Below are 17,929 nucleotides of genomic sequence, written 5' to 3'. Positions count from 1 at the left end.
ACCAGGTGCTTTTTAAGGTAGCAAACACAATGCTAGCATCTACTTGAACAGCATCTATTTGAACCCCAAATGTTTTTATTATCCACCAAATTTTGTAGTCAGGTTATTCAATAAACTTTCCCAGGAAGGAAAAAAACTAGCAGGTAAGGTAATGCATTAAAGACTCAAGAGAAGAAAGCCAAATGTAGAAGCCTCCTTAGACAGTAACATTATACAAATATATTTAAGAATGAATACCAATAGCTTAAAGTCTCTATTTCATTCAAATCAGCATTCTAAGCAAAAACACAAAGAAAAAGATAAAAAAATGGAAATAGTTACATCAGACTTTTGGATACCACAACTTTGAAGAAATGATTATCTTTCTGTTGCAAATGTATCATCGTCTTGTTTATATAGATAGTGAAGTCATTCCCCATAACCCTGGCACCAAGCACAAAGCACTGTGGCTGCTAAATAAATATATTTTTGGTAAGTGAATGACTGAATGTGAATGAAGAAACAATGAACAAAAAACAGAATCTGCTGCCAGGAAGCTACATGTAAGAGTAATCCAAACACTTCTTTTATATTCAGCTGTATGGCCATCTTTTCTCTCACGTCTTTTGCCTTCTTTGTTGGCTGAATCTTTCCTATTCCCCCCTTTTCCAGTATGCATACACTGAGAAAAATACTTCAGCAGAACATTTATCATGTTCTCCATTTTAATAATTTGTCAGACTCTTAAAAACTGACAATTCAGAAGTATCCTACACAAAATTTTTATGGTTTTGCCCATTTACCATATAAAAGAAACTATTCCGTTAAAATGAAATTACTCACCATAGAAAAGCCTCTTTTCTTTTCCCAGAGGTAGCTCTCAAAACTGGGCAGATAAAACTGACTATTCTTGCATCTAGCTGTGACTCCATCGTTCTTTACATGAAAGAACTAATGTTCTCTCTTCAGTCTTACAAGAACACAGGAAAGAAAAGAAGAGAGAGAAAGACAGGGTAGGACTTACTTAGAGTCAGAAAACAGGAGCAATGAGAAGTAATGAGGACCATAAGAGCTACATTTGGGAATAGAAAGAAGGAGTTCTGTATGAAAAAAATATATAGCATGTTCTGGTTCCTCTGCGTTATGAGATTCCTCTTCAAATGTCTTCTTGTAGGTGGGTAATAAGTGTATCAGCAAAATAATAAAGAACAAAAGTGGGAAAGAGCATGATCAAATAGGAATGCATTATCTTCAGAATTTTGGATCACAACTTTCTTAAGCCAACCAAAAAAAAGGGGTGGTGGTGGTTATACTATACAGTAGTATAGAAATGAAGAAAAAATACATTAACTTAAAAAACAAAAAGGGAAAAAAGTAGACAAATACATTTCCAGAAAAATCATTAGAGAAAAATGAATTTAAAAAAATTCTAGATGCTTAAGGTATGCTGAGCTAAAGTTCCACATATTTCTGACATTAGAATCTACCACTGTAAAATGGCTGACATCCTGGGGACACGTACAAACCACACCCCAGCTGCTGACACCCGCTGGCTGGCTGCACCTCACCAGAAACAGCTGTCAGGGTGCGCACAGACCTCAGTGCACAGACATGGGTAACAACTGAACTTGGCAGGCATGCAGTCACTTTTCTAGACAAACCCAAAATAAACTCACCCTGCACGAAAAAATGACCTCAGTATGGTTGGTGAAAAAGATAACCCCTCCCACTCAATATACAGAATAATCAAGCCCCAATGTTAGTCTTGTGAAAACCAGTGAAGAGTCATGTTCTACATGAGTCCTACACTTTTTATGCCAACAGAGAAACCAAATCCACTGCAGACTCATAGATCAGATAGATAAATACAAAACAAAGTTATTTGCAAAAGGCAGTTCACTGTTTCAAGAAAAAGTTAAAGAAGATAACTGCAATTAACTGAAAACAAATAGAATCATTTCTGTAGCGAAGTTTTTAATGCACATAAATTTAGAAGAAATTAGTTTTTCCTTCTGGTAATAGGTCTGAGATTGGGATGCACTGCCCACTGGCTCTAGTATGCTCCCACCAGGATGGTTCACAAGACGACACCATACAAAGAGAGGAGGAACTCCAGGAGTAAATTTAGGTGCCCTAATAAAAGAGGAAAGCCTAACGTCACCAGGAAAGCAACAAAATACCAAAGAGTACAAAATTTACAAGCTTGTTCATTCAGTGAAAAAAAACTTGGGAGTAGACTACTTTGGGGGGTAGGGGTAGGAACCAACAGCCCTGAATGAGCTGCAAGAGGCTCAAAAGGAAGTTTACAAAGGCCAGAGGAGCCTAGGAAAATGGAGATAAAGGCTTATTCTGGTATGAGATTTACCTTAAGCTTACAAGCATTCTACAGAGAAAAACTCTGAGAAAGAAGATATATTGATCACACAAAAAAGCTTGTTATTTAACCTATCGAAGCAGTTTGAAAACACTCCCACTTAATCAGTAAAAGAAGCAGTTACATTAAGCAGACTCTTAAACAGTCCCAAGCAATTCTCTATAAAAGTCTCCTTTTAATGACATACAATGTTCGCTGAACACTGGGAACAAAGTTAAGTGTCTTGACAAACTGAATAAGACATACATCTCAAGTTACAAGCAATAATTTTTAAACTCAGATGAGGCAAGAATGAGACAAAAGAGTCTCTGTTCTAATAAAAGCAACCAGGGTACCCCCATGTCAAACAGATGCTGGGGAAAATTAGAAAATTAGCCCTAAAAAAAGCACATGAAGTGACAAGACTCAGCGCGATTTGTTACTTGTTCATTAGCCAACTACTGTCTTCAGGATGTGAACTCCCTCTCAGCCCCAAAGGAAGGGAAGTACCTTCCCCCACAGGAGAAATCCAACTAACACGCAGCCCACGCGCGGCAGCTGGAGGACTGAGACAACTTCTGAAGACGACACAGTCAGAGTCTAGCCCAGGACATCAGTATTGATTTTAGACTTAAATCTCAAAATATCTAAACTGTTCTAAAATCTAAAACTTATTTCATTAAGTATTAAAACCACAAACATCAAGGTTCACCATCCTGTAATATATCAATTTTAAAGCAGATTGTAAACCCACATGGTCAGCATGCTTAAAAATCTTCCCTGAAAAATGTATGCCTCTTTAAACAATTTCTTTTCTTTAAAAGTGACTATATATTGTTTTTCTTTTATTAAAAAACCTTATTTAGCACGTTTAAAACAAGCTTTCGAAAAACCAATTTAATAAAATCCCAGAGTTCCGTGTATAAGGTAAAAGGGCTGACAGGTTTTTAAGGAGCAGTAGTAACACTGAATACACTCCCTTCCCTCTCACAGCACGTTAGCTGTACGTTTGCTTCTGAGGCTGTGGTCACCTGCGCAGAAAGAGCAATTAGCAAAAATAGCTGGGTTAATTCTAATAAGCCTACAGACAACCTCAAAGGGGACATAGCTCCCTGGAAAGCTTGTGTCAGGAGAAATGGTATGATTCACAATAAAACCAAAATGAAACAAATTTTTAAATCTTCCGTGTTCCATATTTGTAAGGCCAAAGTGAATGATAAGATTCACTGATTTGAAGGAATATATTGTCTTAACATACATAGCTAGTGTGGATCTCATCATAAGTAGATGTCTTTAGTAGCCAGCCAGTGGACATAAAAGATTACTGTTGCATTAAAGAAAAAAGATAAAGAACTTAAAGATTAAGCTGATGGAAAGAATACCAAAATGAGAGAGCAGAAAAACATAAGAAAGTTATCCTCAATACTGGGACAGACTACCATAATTGGATGCTAGTTGTCTACTTAAAAAATCAAATTTCAGAACTGTTCATGATACCTACTTACTGCAAAGAATTGAAGAATGCATCTTCCTTCTAAAGAACGAGCTTGATATTTTAAAAGAAATCAAAATTGTATCATATTCTAAAAGGCCTTCATTAATTTTCAAAAATGTAAAAAAAAAACTATAGTCTCTCTTATTTCTTTTAAAATTAGGTTAATTTAGGAAATAAGGAGAAAACAGAATAGAAAAATAGAAGAGCAGAAGGGAAGAAGCCTGATTCAATCTCTCTACTGACCTCTCGAGAGAAATCAGACTGAAGAGAAGAGAGCACCTTTAATATCTTCACCGGCTGGGGTATCACAGCAGAAGCAGGACTAGTCAGTTTTTATCGACTTGGGGGTATGAGAAAATACCCAGTTGTGCTGAGGGAATAAGCAAGAGGAAACAGATCACATTTCAATAGAAAGTGGCATTTAATTAATATATACACATAAGCACTTCTCTAGCCCTTTCGTGCAATGGGTGTGGGTAGAGCTGACATCATTCCTGTGTGTGAATGCACAAGAAAATTATGAAGGCTGAAGTGCTGAATTACATACCAGGCAAAGAATGGATGAAGGCCCAGACGTCATCAACTGTCCATATAGAGGGCTCTGTTTGTGCAACTGGTAGCAAGTCATTGTTCTCAGGCATTTTCCTAATTCTCACATCCCGAAGCTCACGCTCTCTTTCCCGCTCACTCTGCCTTCGCAGACGTGTTGTCATAGCAGATGGCACAGGATCTTCATGAGAAGCCAAGTCTTCTTCTGCAGATGGATAAGTAATTGGAAGCTGGAAAATGTAGTACAAGTAAAATACAGCATTGCACTTTCCTTGCATTACTGAAAAGGGTATTGTACATTGAAGCAAGGTTTCTACAGACCTGCCTAAGGATATGTTCTCTTGCTGCCCCATCAGGGCCACTTGGACGACGGCCACGATGCCCAAGACTTTGATTATCAGGCTTACGATTCCAACGACTAAGTGCAAATTTTTTAGAACAGCTAACATTGTACCTAAGAAATTCAAGTAAGAAAAAATATTAAATGATATATGGGACACTCTATTCAGTAGTTAATTATGACTTTAAAGTGAATTTGTGAATCAGTAAGTGTCATATACTTCATTAAGAACTGTAATACCTCAGAGAGTACCGTAGTGTTCAGTGGATTTACTTAGGCCAACAGCCAAAAACTGGCCTCATATATCTGAATAATATAGCTCTCAATCTAATACTGGACAAGTATTGATATTTTCTCCTAATAACAGCATAATAGTGGGGAAACTTTCTGCCAAATAGAGGACAACTGATTTTTACAGCAGCAAAATAATTCAAAGTTCCAGGAGAAAAAGAAGTCATGAATTAACTATTTAGATGTTCATCCAAACTGCTATTTTCCCCAATAATAATTTCTAAAAAGGGATTAATAAAAATAAGTTAACACAGTAGAGAAAGAGAAAAATCTCAAATGGCTAGCAAAAGATTAAAAAATATATTACTGAAATCAAATAGTGAAAATGTAAAGTTGAGATTTCAAAGTTATACAAGGAATTCATAGCTTTCATTCTTCAGGGAATTTAAAAGCATGTAGTTCTTTAAAACTGACTGAAAGATTTTTATTTTACCAAAACAGACTGCCTAGTACATTTGAATAACCTTAATAAGGCATAATGACAGCTTAAAGAGTCCTGTGCCATTTATTGGGTTGCAAGGCCCTAGAACAGAGGCCAGGGAGCTTTCCCTATAAAGAGCCAGGGCATAAAAATGTTAGGCTTTGTGGGCCATTAAATCTCTGCCACACCAGGGTCAACTTTATGATTTTAACATGAAAGCAGTCATAGGCCATAATGAATGAGCATAGATGTGTTTCAATAAAGCTTTATTTAGTAACACTAAAATCTGAATTTCCCATAATTTTCATGAATCACAAAAATATTATTCTTTTGGTTTTTTTCAACCACCCCCAAGTTTAAAAAAACATCCTTGGCCCAGGGGCTGAACAAACATAGGTTACAGGAGTGACTCGCCTGGGCACAGTTTGCCGACCCCATCCCCAGATAGAAGAGTGAAAACAAATCAAGAAACAAATTTCTAAAAAGCTATAGAAAGGCTAAGAAAAATACAAGCAGTTCCTTTTTGGGAAAATCCTCACCTGAGGATTTTAGGGAGGGGATAGAGAAAAAGAGACAGGTAGATAGCTATCAGGTTGCCTCTGTGTGCACCCTGACGGGATCAAACTTCCAACCTAAGTATGTGCCCTGACAGGGATCAAACCCACAACCTTTAGGTGTTTGGGATGATGCCCTAATCAATGGAGTCACCTGATCAGGGCTGCAGTTCCTCTTTTTTTAAACACATATAAAATTGCCATTGTAATTTCTTATTTTCAAAACTCTTCTGTGCTAAGACTTTTCAGAAAAATGACAAGAATTAATCCCAATTACCTTTGCTACTGATAACTGTTCTAGGACCAATATACAGATACCAAAATAAAATTTCCTCAGGTCCAAAAAAAATTTCGTGTTCATTTTATGAAAATATCAGAGGTGGAAGTAAGGAGCACTGTAAGAATGAACAGGCTTTCCCCAGATAGCCACCTCGTTTGACCCTAAAACAATTTAACAGGCTCCTGCTGTGTTCATTATGCTCATCCATAGGCTCAGCTGTCAGTTTCTGATTTCTATTCTTATCAATTGACACAGCTTCTTTCCCCACTGACTAAAGAGCAGAAAAGAGAGACTGAGTTTACACCTGCCATTTAGTCCCTAGAGACTTACATCTCCACGACAGCCACAGAAACAGCAGCGGTTCCCCCTCGACATAATTTACCCCCTCGTGCTGCTGTCTGTATTTCCCTACTTTAGGGTCCCTAACCTTCTGAAGAGGTTCTCCTAAAGGTATAAAAACATGGCAACTCAGCAATTATCTCTGGGGGAAGATGATGATAGCATTAATTAGAAGTTATGAAATATTTCTAAAAAGCAAAAAGTTTAAAATATTCAGAAAGGTAGTCCTTTCCCCTTAGAGTTTTTGATCATTTAGAATCATAAGGCCACTGTTCCCTCTTGTGGTACACATAAATGGGAAAACTGCCAAGTTAAACAGGAGTTACATAATTTTTTTAGGGTTATCGACAACATAAAAGAACGTCTGGGGACCCTTGGTCAAGACAGCAGCGTAGGCAGACATGGGTCTACTCTTCACACAACCACATCAAAATTACAACTAAAATAGAGAACCACCAGCACTCAGAACCAACTCAGAAACTGAGTTGAATGGAAGTCTGACAACTATGGAATTAAAGGAACCACATCCATCCAGACTGGCAGGAGGAGCACAGACGTGGAATGGGCTGGTCCCCCCCCCCCCCACAGGATCAATACAAATTCAGGAGGGATACCCAAGGGGTGAGGAGTCCCAGCCCCACACCAGGCCCTCCAGCCCTGGGTTCCTGTGCTAGGAAGATAAGAGTCTACAACTTCTGGCTGTAAAAACCAGCAGGGATTGAAAGAAACTGCTGGACCACCAAGCAATTCCTATTAAAGAACCCACGCACGGACTCACCTACTCAGACTCACTCCCTCTGAGCTCCAGCCCTGGAGTAGCAGCTTGAAAGGCACCAGTGGTATACAGGGGTATACAGCAGTACACAGGGAGAAAGTACAGGCATCAAGAGGAACAGAGGCCAATGTCCCTTGTCTGAACGCTCACCCCACAGAGCCAGCAGGTTGGTGCCATATCTGACACTCCACCAACCTGGCTGACACTACTTGACCTGCCTGGGAGATCCCCAGAGATCCCCAGAGACCTCACCCCACTTACAAGCCCACCCAAGCTGCTTTTCCATATGAATGGCTTATTTTGGCTCATGCTTTACAAATTCCTAAATCCTCTCGAACAAACAACAACTGGCCTCAGTGAGCCCCAGGCCTGGCACTAGCAGCAGACAGCCTAGATTCACAGCTTGGCTTTGCCTGGGAATCTCCAAGCCCAGCACAAGCAACAGCCATCTCAAATTGCTTTATAGCTCAGGAAGGGTAAACCAGGCAAAACACACAGGCAAAACACAGGCAGAGGCAGAAAACCTATCTGTGGGTGTGGTCCTGTGTGCTGACCTTGCTCCCCACTGGCCTTTCTAAGTAGGGGCTGGGCTGCATTCCTATAGCATGCAGATAGATTTTCTATACCTCAGTACCATAAAAAAGACCCAGTCAGAAATGAAGGATACACTAATTGAAATAAATAAGAATTTACATGGAAATAACAGTAGACTGGATGAAGCCAAGAATCAAATGAATGATTTGGAACATAAGGAAGCAATAAACAACTAATCGGAACAACAAGAAGAAAAAACAATCCAAAAAGTGAGGATAATATATAATCAGCCTCTGGGACAACTTCAAGAGGTCCCACATTCGCAAGAGGTGCCAGAAGGAGAAGGGAAGAGCAAGACATTAGCAATCTATTTGAAAAAATAATGAAAGAAAACTTCCCTAATTTGGTGAAGGAAATAGACATGCAAGTCCAGGAAGCAGAGTGTCCCAAATAAGATGGATGCAAAGAGGTCCACTCCAAGACACGCCATTATTAAAATGCCAAAAGTTAAAGATACACAAAGAATCTTAAAAGCAGCAAGAGAAAAGCAGTTAGTTCCCTATAGGGGAGTTCCCATAAGACTGTCAGCTGATTTCTCAAAAGAAACTTTGCAGGCTAGAAGGGACTGGCAAGAAATATTCAAAGTCATGAAAAGCAGGGTCCTATGGCCCAGACTGTCCTACCCAGCAAAGCTGTCATTTAGAATCAAAGGACAAATAAAAGAGCTTCCCAGACAAGAAAAAACTAAACGAGTTCATCATCACCAAGCCATTACTGTATGAAATATTAAAAGACTCATTTAAGAAGAAAATAAAAACTATGAACAATAAAATGGCAGAAAATACAAATCTACCAACAATTGAATCTGTAAAACAAACTAAGCAAACAGGAAGAACAGAGAGAGAATCATGGATAGAGAGCATTTTGATGTTTGCCAGATGAGAGGGGAATGTGGGAAAATGGGTAAAGAGGTGACAGGATTAAGAAGCACAAACAGGTAGTCATGGAATAGCCCTGGGGATGTAAAGTACAGTATAGGACATGGAGTAGCCAAAGAACATATATGCATGACCCATGGACATGAACCATGGTGGGGGGATTGCCTGAGGGAGTGGGGGGTGCTGGGTGGAAGGGGGGCAAAGAGGAAAAAATCAGGACAACTCTAATAGCATAAACAATAAAATGTAATTTTTTTAAAAAAGAACATCTGAATAACAGATTGACAATTGAGAAACCAATGAACCCATATTGGGAGGAAAATATTTCTATTATTTATTTAATTGTACAATACTTAGTAATACTAAGTTTTATTGAGTATATTTTAGTGGCACCATACTAAATAGTATGTTCAAGCAAGAAATTCCCTAGATGAATAAAATTAAGGCCTTAAACTCTTTTTGGAACAGAGAACAAACTTCAAAATAATCAATGTGTGCATACACTTCACCTTTAGTGGTAAATACCAGTATTTGGGTTTATTATATTGATGTAAACAAAAAGTCAGCTAGATATTTCTCCAGCAAAATGGATTTATTCTAGAACAAGTAATTGTAACCCAGTACATGCAACCATGATGAGCCATTAAGAGTCAGACATTCCTTTCCTTCTGCTCTTCTATTTCCTCAACGAAGGAAACAAAATTGTTATATGTAGGGGAAAAGTAAGTTGGGAAGGTAATTACAGTTTCCCTGAGTGCCTTGCGATCAACATAGGGTGTGAGAGCTCCCCCTTCTGGCCTCTTTACTTCACTTTAAATGAGATTCTAGTTAATGAATTTTTTACCATTATCAGAATCAGAGGGATTTTCAAAATGTAAACTAAAGTTGAGACTAGCTCAATGAAGATTCTAAACATTCCTTTTTGTTATCAATACCATTTACCTGTAATATTATTAGTAAAAATACAGATTTAGAAAAGAGATATTTCCTGATAATATAACAATGTGGAGAACATGCTACAGCTGTCCTATTTAGAAACCTAAATTAATAGTATACAGTTAAAACAAAGAAAACATTTTAAACAAAGTAAATCCAGGTATTTCAATATTAACAAAAAAATCAGGTGATAAAACAAAAACTGTTTTTGATACCTTGAGGATTAGTAGTCTATCCATGGGAGGGATTTTCCTAAGCATATTCTTAACACCAGGAGGTTGCCACTTCAATATTAGATTATGCTGTAAAACTGTGTCACACAAATATAATTTTCAAAGAGTAAAATTTAATAATTAAATAACAAAGTAGCTCCACATAATGTCTATTTGATATTATTTCTTTATATTGTAATCTCTAGTTTTAACTACTGGCACACTCTAAAAGTTTTTTGGTTTTGTTACAGTGGTTGTTGGTTTGTGCTTTAGGAAATTTGAAATAACATAAATACCTTTTGGCACATGACATAGTGCAGAATCGCTTTGACCGCAGAAATTCATTAGCATATCCCATCTTCCCACAGAATTCACACTTGAGCAACTCACTGTCCATTTCTTCTAATGTCTCTAAAAAAGAAGGAAACAAAGGAAAAAACTTCCAAAAATGTAATTGTGGCAAATTTTTTTTTAGCCTCTATGTTGGTTGAATTCTGCTTGTTCAGACCTTCCAGGAAACTTAAAAGGAATGAGCTTTGAACTTTTCAATCCATAGCCAGTTTGGCAGGGCAAATCCTCCAAAAACAATCACCTCCATCAAAATTCCTGCTCTCTCCTTAATAAAAAATTTATGGCGTTCTCTCTATATACATAAGTAATATACTTTAAAGGTCTGTTATGCTAAGAATCCAACATATCTAAAATGTGCAAATAAGTTTATTTGCACTGCAAGACAAATGAAGATAAACAAGACAAAGTCACGACCCCGCAGGAGGAACACTTTCAAAAGGCACCTTGTGGGATATGAACTTTGTTGCACTGTGCTGTGGAGCTATGTAGCAGACAATACTTAATCCTAACTGGAGAGACTAAGGATGACTTCAAAAAGAAGGTAAAGTTTTGATATGACTGATTTTAGAGGAGCATGTAAAACAATGAACATTCTCAAAGATCCATAGTGTGTAATATGTAAAGATGTATGTATCTAATTATACGACACTCCCTACACTATACTCCCCTTTAGTTGTATCATATTAAAACAAAAATAACTTAGATTAATCTTTAAAATCACAAACAGCTGTAATTTCTAACCTCTGCTTCTTTTTGTAAGGAATGTTCTCTATTAAGTTAGAACGTCCTTCCTCCACCTCAATATCCATACCTTTCTTTGAACCACACTATCTAAATCCTCAAGTATTCAGCAGCAGTCACCTGTAAGCAAGCAACTTAATCTTCATGACCCACAATTTTCTCATCTGTAAAATGGAGTTAATAATGCTTTTCCAAAGAACTGCAGTAAAGACTAAGTGAGTGCCCAACTGGTGGTAGGCACAGAAAAGTGAGAGTTCCATTTCCTATTTTCCACAAAAGAACTAACAGGACCAAGAATTGTAAGTGCTTAGGAAATACTTCACTGAAAATTCTTAGATCCACCATCTTTTTTCCATTGTCTTGCATCCTCAAAATTCCTATGCAAAAAAGTACTCCATTAACTAAAGCTTCTAGTTGTGAGCTCCATATGTGCTTACTTCCTATGTTATTCATTAACCATGACTTACTAAGATGAAGAAAGGGACTCTGAAATGTTGCCCTGGATAACATGTACTTAATAAGCTTAAACACTCAGATTATTTAGTATTATTGGAGAAGCAAACTGCAAAGTGCTAAATCACATGAAGATAGCAAGAACTACTAAAAACAAAATACTGTGAAATATTTGAAGTTCCAAGGGACATCCAAATAGGTCTGTCCAGAAAAAGTCTATCCATTGTTAATATAATAAGAATGGTTCACACAACTTCGATGTAACCTGGCAGACAAGGAGAATGCACTGGAATGCACATGTGTGAACAATGAGGACTTCACTGTACTATCAGTAGGAGTGGTAGATGCCACCGAGTGAGCATGTATACTGTGTGGCCATCACATTCAAAGTGACTGGGCAAGCAGAGCAACAAATCTGCATCAAAGTTTGCATTAAGCTTAAACATTACTCCACGGAAACTATTCATGTGATTCAGAGGTTTTAACTACAGGCAACTACTGATTGGCAGCTTCATCATGACAATGTGCCCGCTCACACATGCATGTCATGGAGTTTTTTTGTGAAACATCAGATCACCCAGGTGACTCAGCCCCCACACAGCCCAGATTTGGTGCCCTGCAACTTATGGGTTTTCCCAAAACTAAAGTCACCTTTGAAAGGGAAGAGATTTCAGACCATTCATAAGATTCAGGAAAATAAGACAGGACAGCTAATGGAGACTGGCAGAACTGTGTGAGGTCCCAAGATGCCCATGTTGAAGGGGACTGAGGCATCACTGTCCTGTGTTTCTTGTATCTTGTTTCTTGTCCTACAATGTTTCTTGTATCTTCTTCAATAAATGTCTTTTTCATATTGCATGGATGGATACCTTCTGGACCTCTTATACTGTCAATGCCTGATCGAATCATAAGCTGGCAAGTGATCATTTTATGGAAATTCTCAAGACTGCCTTCATAAGAAAAAGTTATGTATTTAGTAGCAATGAGGAAGAAATAGTTTTGAAACTATTTCAAAGTAAAATAAAAATTGCGCCTTTCACTGATCTAGAGAGGGCTTTCACCCAACTGTGGCAAAACATCACATTCCTGGGACCTTATGTCCTAGCTTCCAGGAGTGTTGTTTTTACTCTGTATTGCTTGTAACTTGATCTAACCTTGAAGAGCCCGTACTGGAGACAGACTTTTTTACTCAACGACTGCCACCAGTCCAGCCCCAAAGGGTACATTCCTCAAGTTGTTCTATTTCCAGACTATACTGAAAGATTTGTTTCAACAAATCTTTTATTAATTAACAGACAATATGCAGCAGCTGATAACAGAATACCATCTTTTACTGTGTATAATGTGCCCCCATGTATAATGTGCTGCCACGTTTCTGTGTGCATTATACGTGGAATTATCACACCCATTATTATACCCATGGTACGTACTCGTTATACCCGTGTATAAGGCGCATCCTTATATTTTCCTAAAAAATTTGGGCAAAAAAGCACACATTATACATGGCAAAATATGGTACCTTAAAAAGGAGAAGGAAATGTTTGTGCTAGTGATAGAGGGGAGATCCCAAACAGGTATGATCTAAGGGTTAATATCCTAACAAAAAAGAAATCATCAGTTTTATTTCTCATAAAGATGAGAAGAACAGTAACAGATCCCCAAATCCCTGCTCTAATGTTTAATCAGAATTTAACAAATTTGGTAATTTACCAAGGCTACTCTTCACATATGTGAACAAAAACTACAGCACCAAATGAATCAAAAAACTGCTGCTTTAGCTAATAAAGACTGGACTCTGTGGCAGAGACAGCTCTAATCCTCCAATATTCACTCTTCACTTTTCTCCCATAATGACAAAATCCTAATTTTTAGCTAGGAATGTGACCACTAAGAATAAACAGCAATTTCTGCCCCAGGTGTGGACAATTTCTGACCAACAACATTTGAATGGAAATGCTTGCAAGTTCCCTTTCCTCGGCCTCACTGATTAGAATGTGATGGTGAAGATTAGCTATCTTGGAAATAAGAACAACATTCCAGGGACTGCAGAGGTGCCCACATCAGGGAGCCCTACCTAGACTGCTTTCCTTTGGCCTGCATCACAGAAAATTACACTTCCACCTTATTTAATCAAATATTATTCTGGGACTCTAATGAAGAGGTCAAACAAATATCTTAACTGATAAAGGTCTCCGATTTTGTAAGAGGAGGTGTTACTTTGTTTTTCCTGAAGATCTGAGGTCACTTGAGGACCAGCAACCAAAAAGAAGGCAATGAGGCAGAAACCATTAGTGTGATGATTTACCAGAAAAGACCTAAGATATTTTGGTAGCCACAGTCTACTGGTTGGAGATTCTGGCTATAAAACCAGTCCAAACAGAAACAGTTTATCCTTCAAAATGAGAATAACCCTCACATTAGGTTCTTTCTGAATACTGAATGAAACTGTATATGACTACTAAAACCAAAGCCACTATATAAGCATCTCACCATCTAACCCTGTAGCACTTCCCATAAATATTAATGGACACAGTAATAGAAACACTTCATAAAATTACACTGATAAATTAAATTATGAAGTCTTTAAATTTTGGCACAGTTTATGTAAAAATATGTTCAGTATTACACAGATTAATCACCTTTTTATTGCATATATTTAACAGTAACACTGTGTAAACTTAAGGTGTACGTGTTAATTTGATACACTTACATATCCTGATTGCTGTTGTACCAGTATTTACCACCTCTATCATATTAAATAATTATCCTTTTTAGTTGTTGGGATAATTAAATTTCACTTTCTTAGCAAGTTTGATGACTGTAGCACAGTATTGTTGTCTATATTCACTGTATCTCCATGGCTTATTTACTATTCGTTGGTTAATCGTCTTTAAATCTTCCTTTTCCTTACTCTGGAATGTTACCCTGCTAAACTACCTTTTGCCTTGTCTTCCATCAAGTCTTTTCTTCCTCTTCCTCACTGTGACTACAAGTATCAACTGCATACCAAACCTCTACATTCATCCTATAAATGACAAGCATAGTTTCCAAAATCACTCTTGTTCACATCACCTGCCTAAAAACTTCAGTAACCATCCTCTTTTTAATAAAAATATTTTTTTTATTTATTTTAGACAGAGGGAAAGGGAGGGAGAAAGAAAGGAAGAGAAAAATCAATGTGTGATTGCCTCTCGCATGCCCCATTACTAGGGACCTGGCCCACAACCTAGGCATGTGCCCTGACTGGGAATCCAACCAGCAACCATTTGGTTCGCAGGCTGGCAGACAATCCCCTGAGCCACACCAGCCAGGAAAGTAACCATGCACTTAACAAGGTAACTCTTATGGCTTTAGTCAAATATCTGAGGTACTGAAACTGAGACTCTATCAGTCTCACTTCCTACTACACTTCTCTAACCCCGCCATCGCTCTTCACTGCCTCCTCCCTGAATTACCAATCACTTAAGCATCCCTTGTGCATTTATTCACAGTGTTCCAACCTGAAAGGATCTTCCTGTTTGTTATACTAAATCTGTCCTTTATCATTTAAGACCCAGGTCAGATTCCATCTCTATAAAAAATTCACCAAGCTAGCAATCATCTCACTCAGTTTTAAAGTCTCAAATTCTTACTGTCTCCATAACTATTTTAAAAGCTACCACATGTTGCTCTGTAGTTATCTTCCTGTTAGGGAGATTTGCTAGCTTCTACCAGATGGGAATATTCTCAGGTTCTAGCACAGGAGCATATGCTCTACATTTATTCTATACAAACCATGGATACCATGAAATATGCCGTGACACTTCCTAAGCAGTTTCCTATTTTCTCCGATGTGTACACACAGAAGAACAATATGTATGCTTTATAGCCTGGAACTTTCATACATATACTTCCTGTAGATATAGACAAGGAAAAAAATCCCTGCCCATTCATCTCTACTTCTCTTCACCTCAAATGAAAATTTTTTTCAGATAAAATACTATGTACTGCAATATAAATAAAAGCAAGTAAGTATTCAGGAAATTAGACTCCTAATAGCAAAAGATAAAACACAGGCATTGTTTGGATCCTGATTTGAACAAAATAACTCCAAAAGAACATTATACAACTGATACCATTAAAAACTGGGGAAATCTGAATATGGACCAACTACTAAACAACACTGAAGAATTATTATTGTTATTTTGTGTGATAGTGTTATATAAGAAAATGTACAGTTTTTAGATATGCACACTAAAGTATGTATCAGTAAAATAAAATAAGGACTATGCTTTTTTTAAACAGAAATAAATGAAGAAAAAAAGAAAAAGAGAAAAGCAACAGAGAGAATAGGAGATGGAGGGAGAAGCCCAAAGAGATGGATGAAGCATGTGTGCAAAACTATTTTCGAAATTGGTGATAACACTGAATCTGAGTGAGTGGGGATTCATTATACAATTCTAATTGTATGTATTTCAAATTTTTTTAGTTGACATCAAACTGAACCCAACTTTTATATTACTACCATACTCTTTGCTGTTTAAATAAAAAGTAAAGGTATGACTATGCTGCAACAGTTCATAAATTACAAACAATGACAGAGGTACCTTCCTTGTATGAATTAGAAAAACTATGAGCAGCCCTGGCTGGCGTAGCTCAGTGGATTGAGCATGGGCCTGTGAAGCAAAGGGTCACTGGTTCGATTCCCAATCAGGGCACATGCCTGGGTTGCAGGCCAGTTCCCAGCAGGGGACGCATGAGAGGCAACCATACACTGATATTTCTCTCCCACTCTTTCTCCTTCCCTTCCCCTCTCTTGAGAAATAAATAAAATATTAAAAAAAAAAAACTATGAGCAAAGACAGCATCCATTTTGCTTACTGGCATGCTCAATAAATATTTGAAAAATCAATAAACTAGTTTTAGATGAAATATGCTAATATATTGAGGATAATAGTTTACACTGAGATGTTAATTAATTCACTACTGTAGAGCCCTGACTATATTAAATGTTGCACAATTAAATTGAATTGCATGAACTGCAGGACCATGCTAAGAATCAATAAAAGATAAAATATACAATTTTGCGAGTATTTGTATTTGCTCTACTGCAGTCATTTTGTACACCACTCTGACTTTTATGGAATATTCACTATGAGAATTAAGTCTATAAAAAAATTCTTTGACATTAAGGGATTTAGTTACATTTTCCTTCGAACAAATTCAATCACCTCTTGACTGAAAGTACATCCTTAACACCACTGTAATACCCAACTGTTACCCAACATCAGAATATGGAAAGTCTAAAACCAAACAATCCCGCAGCTCTAAATTTTTAAGCAAACTCAATAAAATAGCCATCTATTTAAGTTGACTTAGAAAAAATAAAGACAGAAAATTGGTTGTTTTGATGCTAAAATGTTGAATTACTGTCATGTATAATGGAATTTTTCCCATCCACACTCTTTTTCATGAGTGAAACTGACAATATACAATTAGTACCTAGCTTGTTATTTTTATTATTTGGTCATTAAGAGTCTGGTTCGCTTTCCTATTATTTTAGTCAAATAAGGGATTAAATGAGAATAAATACTCCCAAGTAAAAAAATCTGTGTGGAATAAAAATTCGCATCCTGTTTCAAGCAATAACAGCCAAAGTCTATTCAAAGGGTGTCTTCAGTAAAATCCACAAACCTTCAGCAACCATGTCTTCCATCTCGGTGTCAGATGAATTATCTGCATGCTTTGTATTATTCTGTAGCTCTGGCTGAACACACACAGAATTTATCACCTGATTATCCAAAAGAGGCCTTTTCTTCACAGGCTGTTCTATTAGCAAAGATGAACGACTCACCTTTAAAAAAGAGAAGAGAATAAAATCAAATAATCTTTTTAAAGACTTTCAGAAATAAGTTGGTTAAAAACCTCTTGAAAAGAACAGTAGCTATGATAATTTGCTTGTTCAATTGATCAGATACAGTCAATAAGTGTTTTATTATTTGAAAAAGGTTAGGCTATTTGAACATAAACACTTCATAGTTCAGGTAGTCAGCAATATGGATACTTCAAAGTCTCTGTTGAACAGAAACTAGCATCCTAGTTTTTAGGCAAGTAGTTAAGAAAAAGTCTTTTCTTTAAAAATCAGTAATAAATTTTTATTTGCCATTTTAATTTTTTTCTGCAACAACTTTTAAGATTTTTTATGTGCAAAGTTTTATTTGTAGGGTTATCTCCTCAGAACAGATCACTATTATGTGGATTATATAGATAAGGAGAAAAATGGGCAGAGGGCATGATGAGATAATTCTCCAAAAAAAACCATACAGATGACTAACAGACAAATGAAGATGGTCAATATCACTAATCATCAGGCAAATACAAATCAAAACCACCATGAGATACCACCTCA

The 17,929-nt window shown here is 37.1% G+C and overlaps 2 protein-coding genes across 20 annotated transcripts in view; one reads left to right on the top strand and one right to left on the bottom strand.

The window, feature by feature from the left end:
• Nucleotides 1–17,929, bottom strand: part of PHC3 (polyhomeotic homolog 3) — a 75,372-nt gene that overhangs the window by 9,652 nt on the left and 47,791 nt on the right. For 9 of the 14 annotated variants that reach the window (XM_037137442.2, XM_037137441.2, XM_037137439.2 and 6 more), the window contains 4 exons: nucleotides 17,215–17,374; nucleotides 10,293–10,407; nucleotides 4,698–4,830; nucleotides 4,375–4,606 (listed from right to left, as the gene is read on the bottom strand). In XM_037137442.2, coding sequence (XP_036993337.1) covers nucleotides 4,375–4,606; nucleotides 4,698–4,830; nucleotides 10,293–10,407; nucleotides 17,215–17,374 — 640 coding nt within the window. Of the gene's footprint in view, nucleotides 1–4,070; nucleotides 4,198–4,374; nucleotides 4,607–4,697; nucleotides 4,831–9,999; nucleotides 10,095–10,292; nucleotides 10,408–17,214; nucleotides 17,375–17,929 lie in introns of those variants that run through there. The other 5 variants (XR_005081406.2, XM_037137449.2, XR_005081407.2 and 2 more) reach the window with 5 other exon arrangements.
• Nucleotides 1–17,929, top strand: part of GPR160 (G protein-coupled receptor 160) — a 108,474-nt gene that overhangs the window by 49,126 nt on the left and 41,419 nt on the right. For 4 of the 6 annotated variants that reach the window (XR_008390172.1, XR_005081409.2, XR_005081410.2 and 1 more), the window contains exon 4: nucleotides 15,826–15,955. The exons of the other annotated variants lie outside the window; for them this stretch is intronic. The gene's annotated coding sequence lies outside the window, so the exon portion shown is untranslated. The remainder of the gene's footprint in view (nucleotides 1–15,825; nucleotides 15,956–17,929) is intronic. 6 annotated transcript variants of the gene reach the window in all.

This window comes from Artibeus jamaicensis, unplaced genomic scaffold (genome assembly GCF_021234435.1).
Source record: "Artibeus jamaicensis isolate MK-2021 breed Jamaican fruit bat unplaced genomic scaffold, CSHL_Jam_final scaffold_474, whole genome shotgun sequence".
Taxonomy (NCBI): domain Eukaryota; kingdom Metazoa; phylum Chordata; class Mammalia; order Chiroptera; family Phyllostomidae; genus Artibeus; species Artibeus jamaicensis.
The sequence above is the reverse complement of the archived record's forward strand: the minus strand, read 5'-3'. Positions and strand labels throughout refer to the sequence as shown.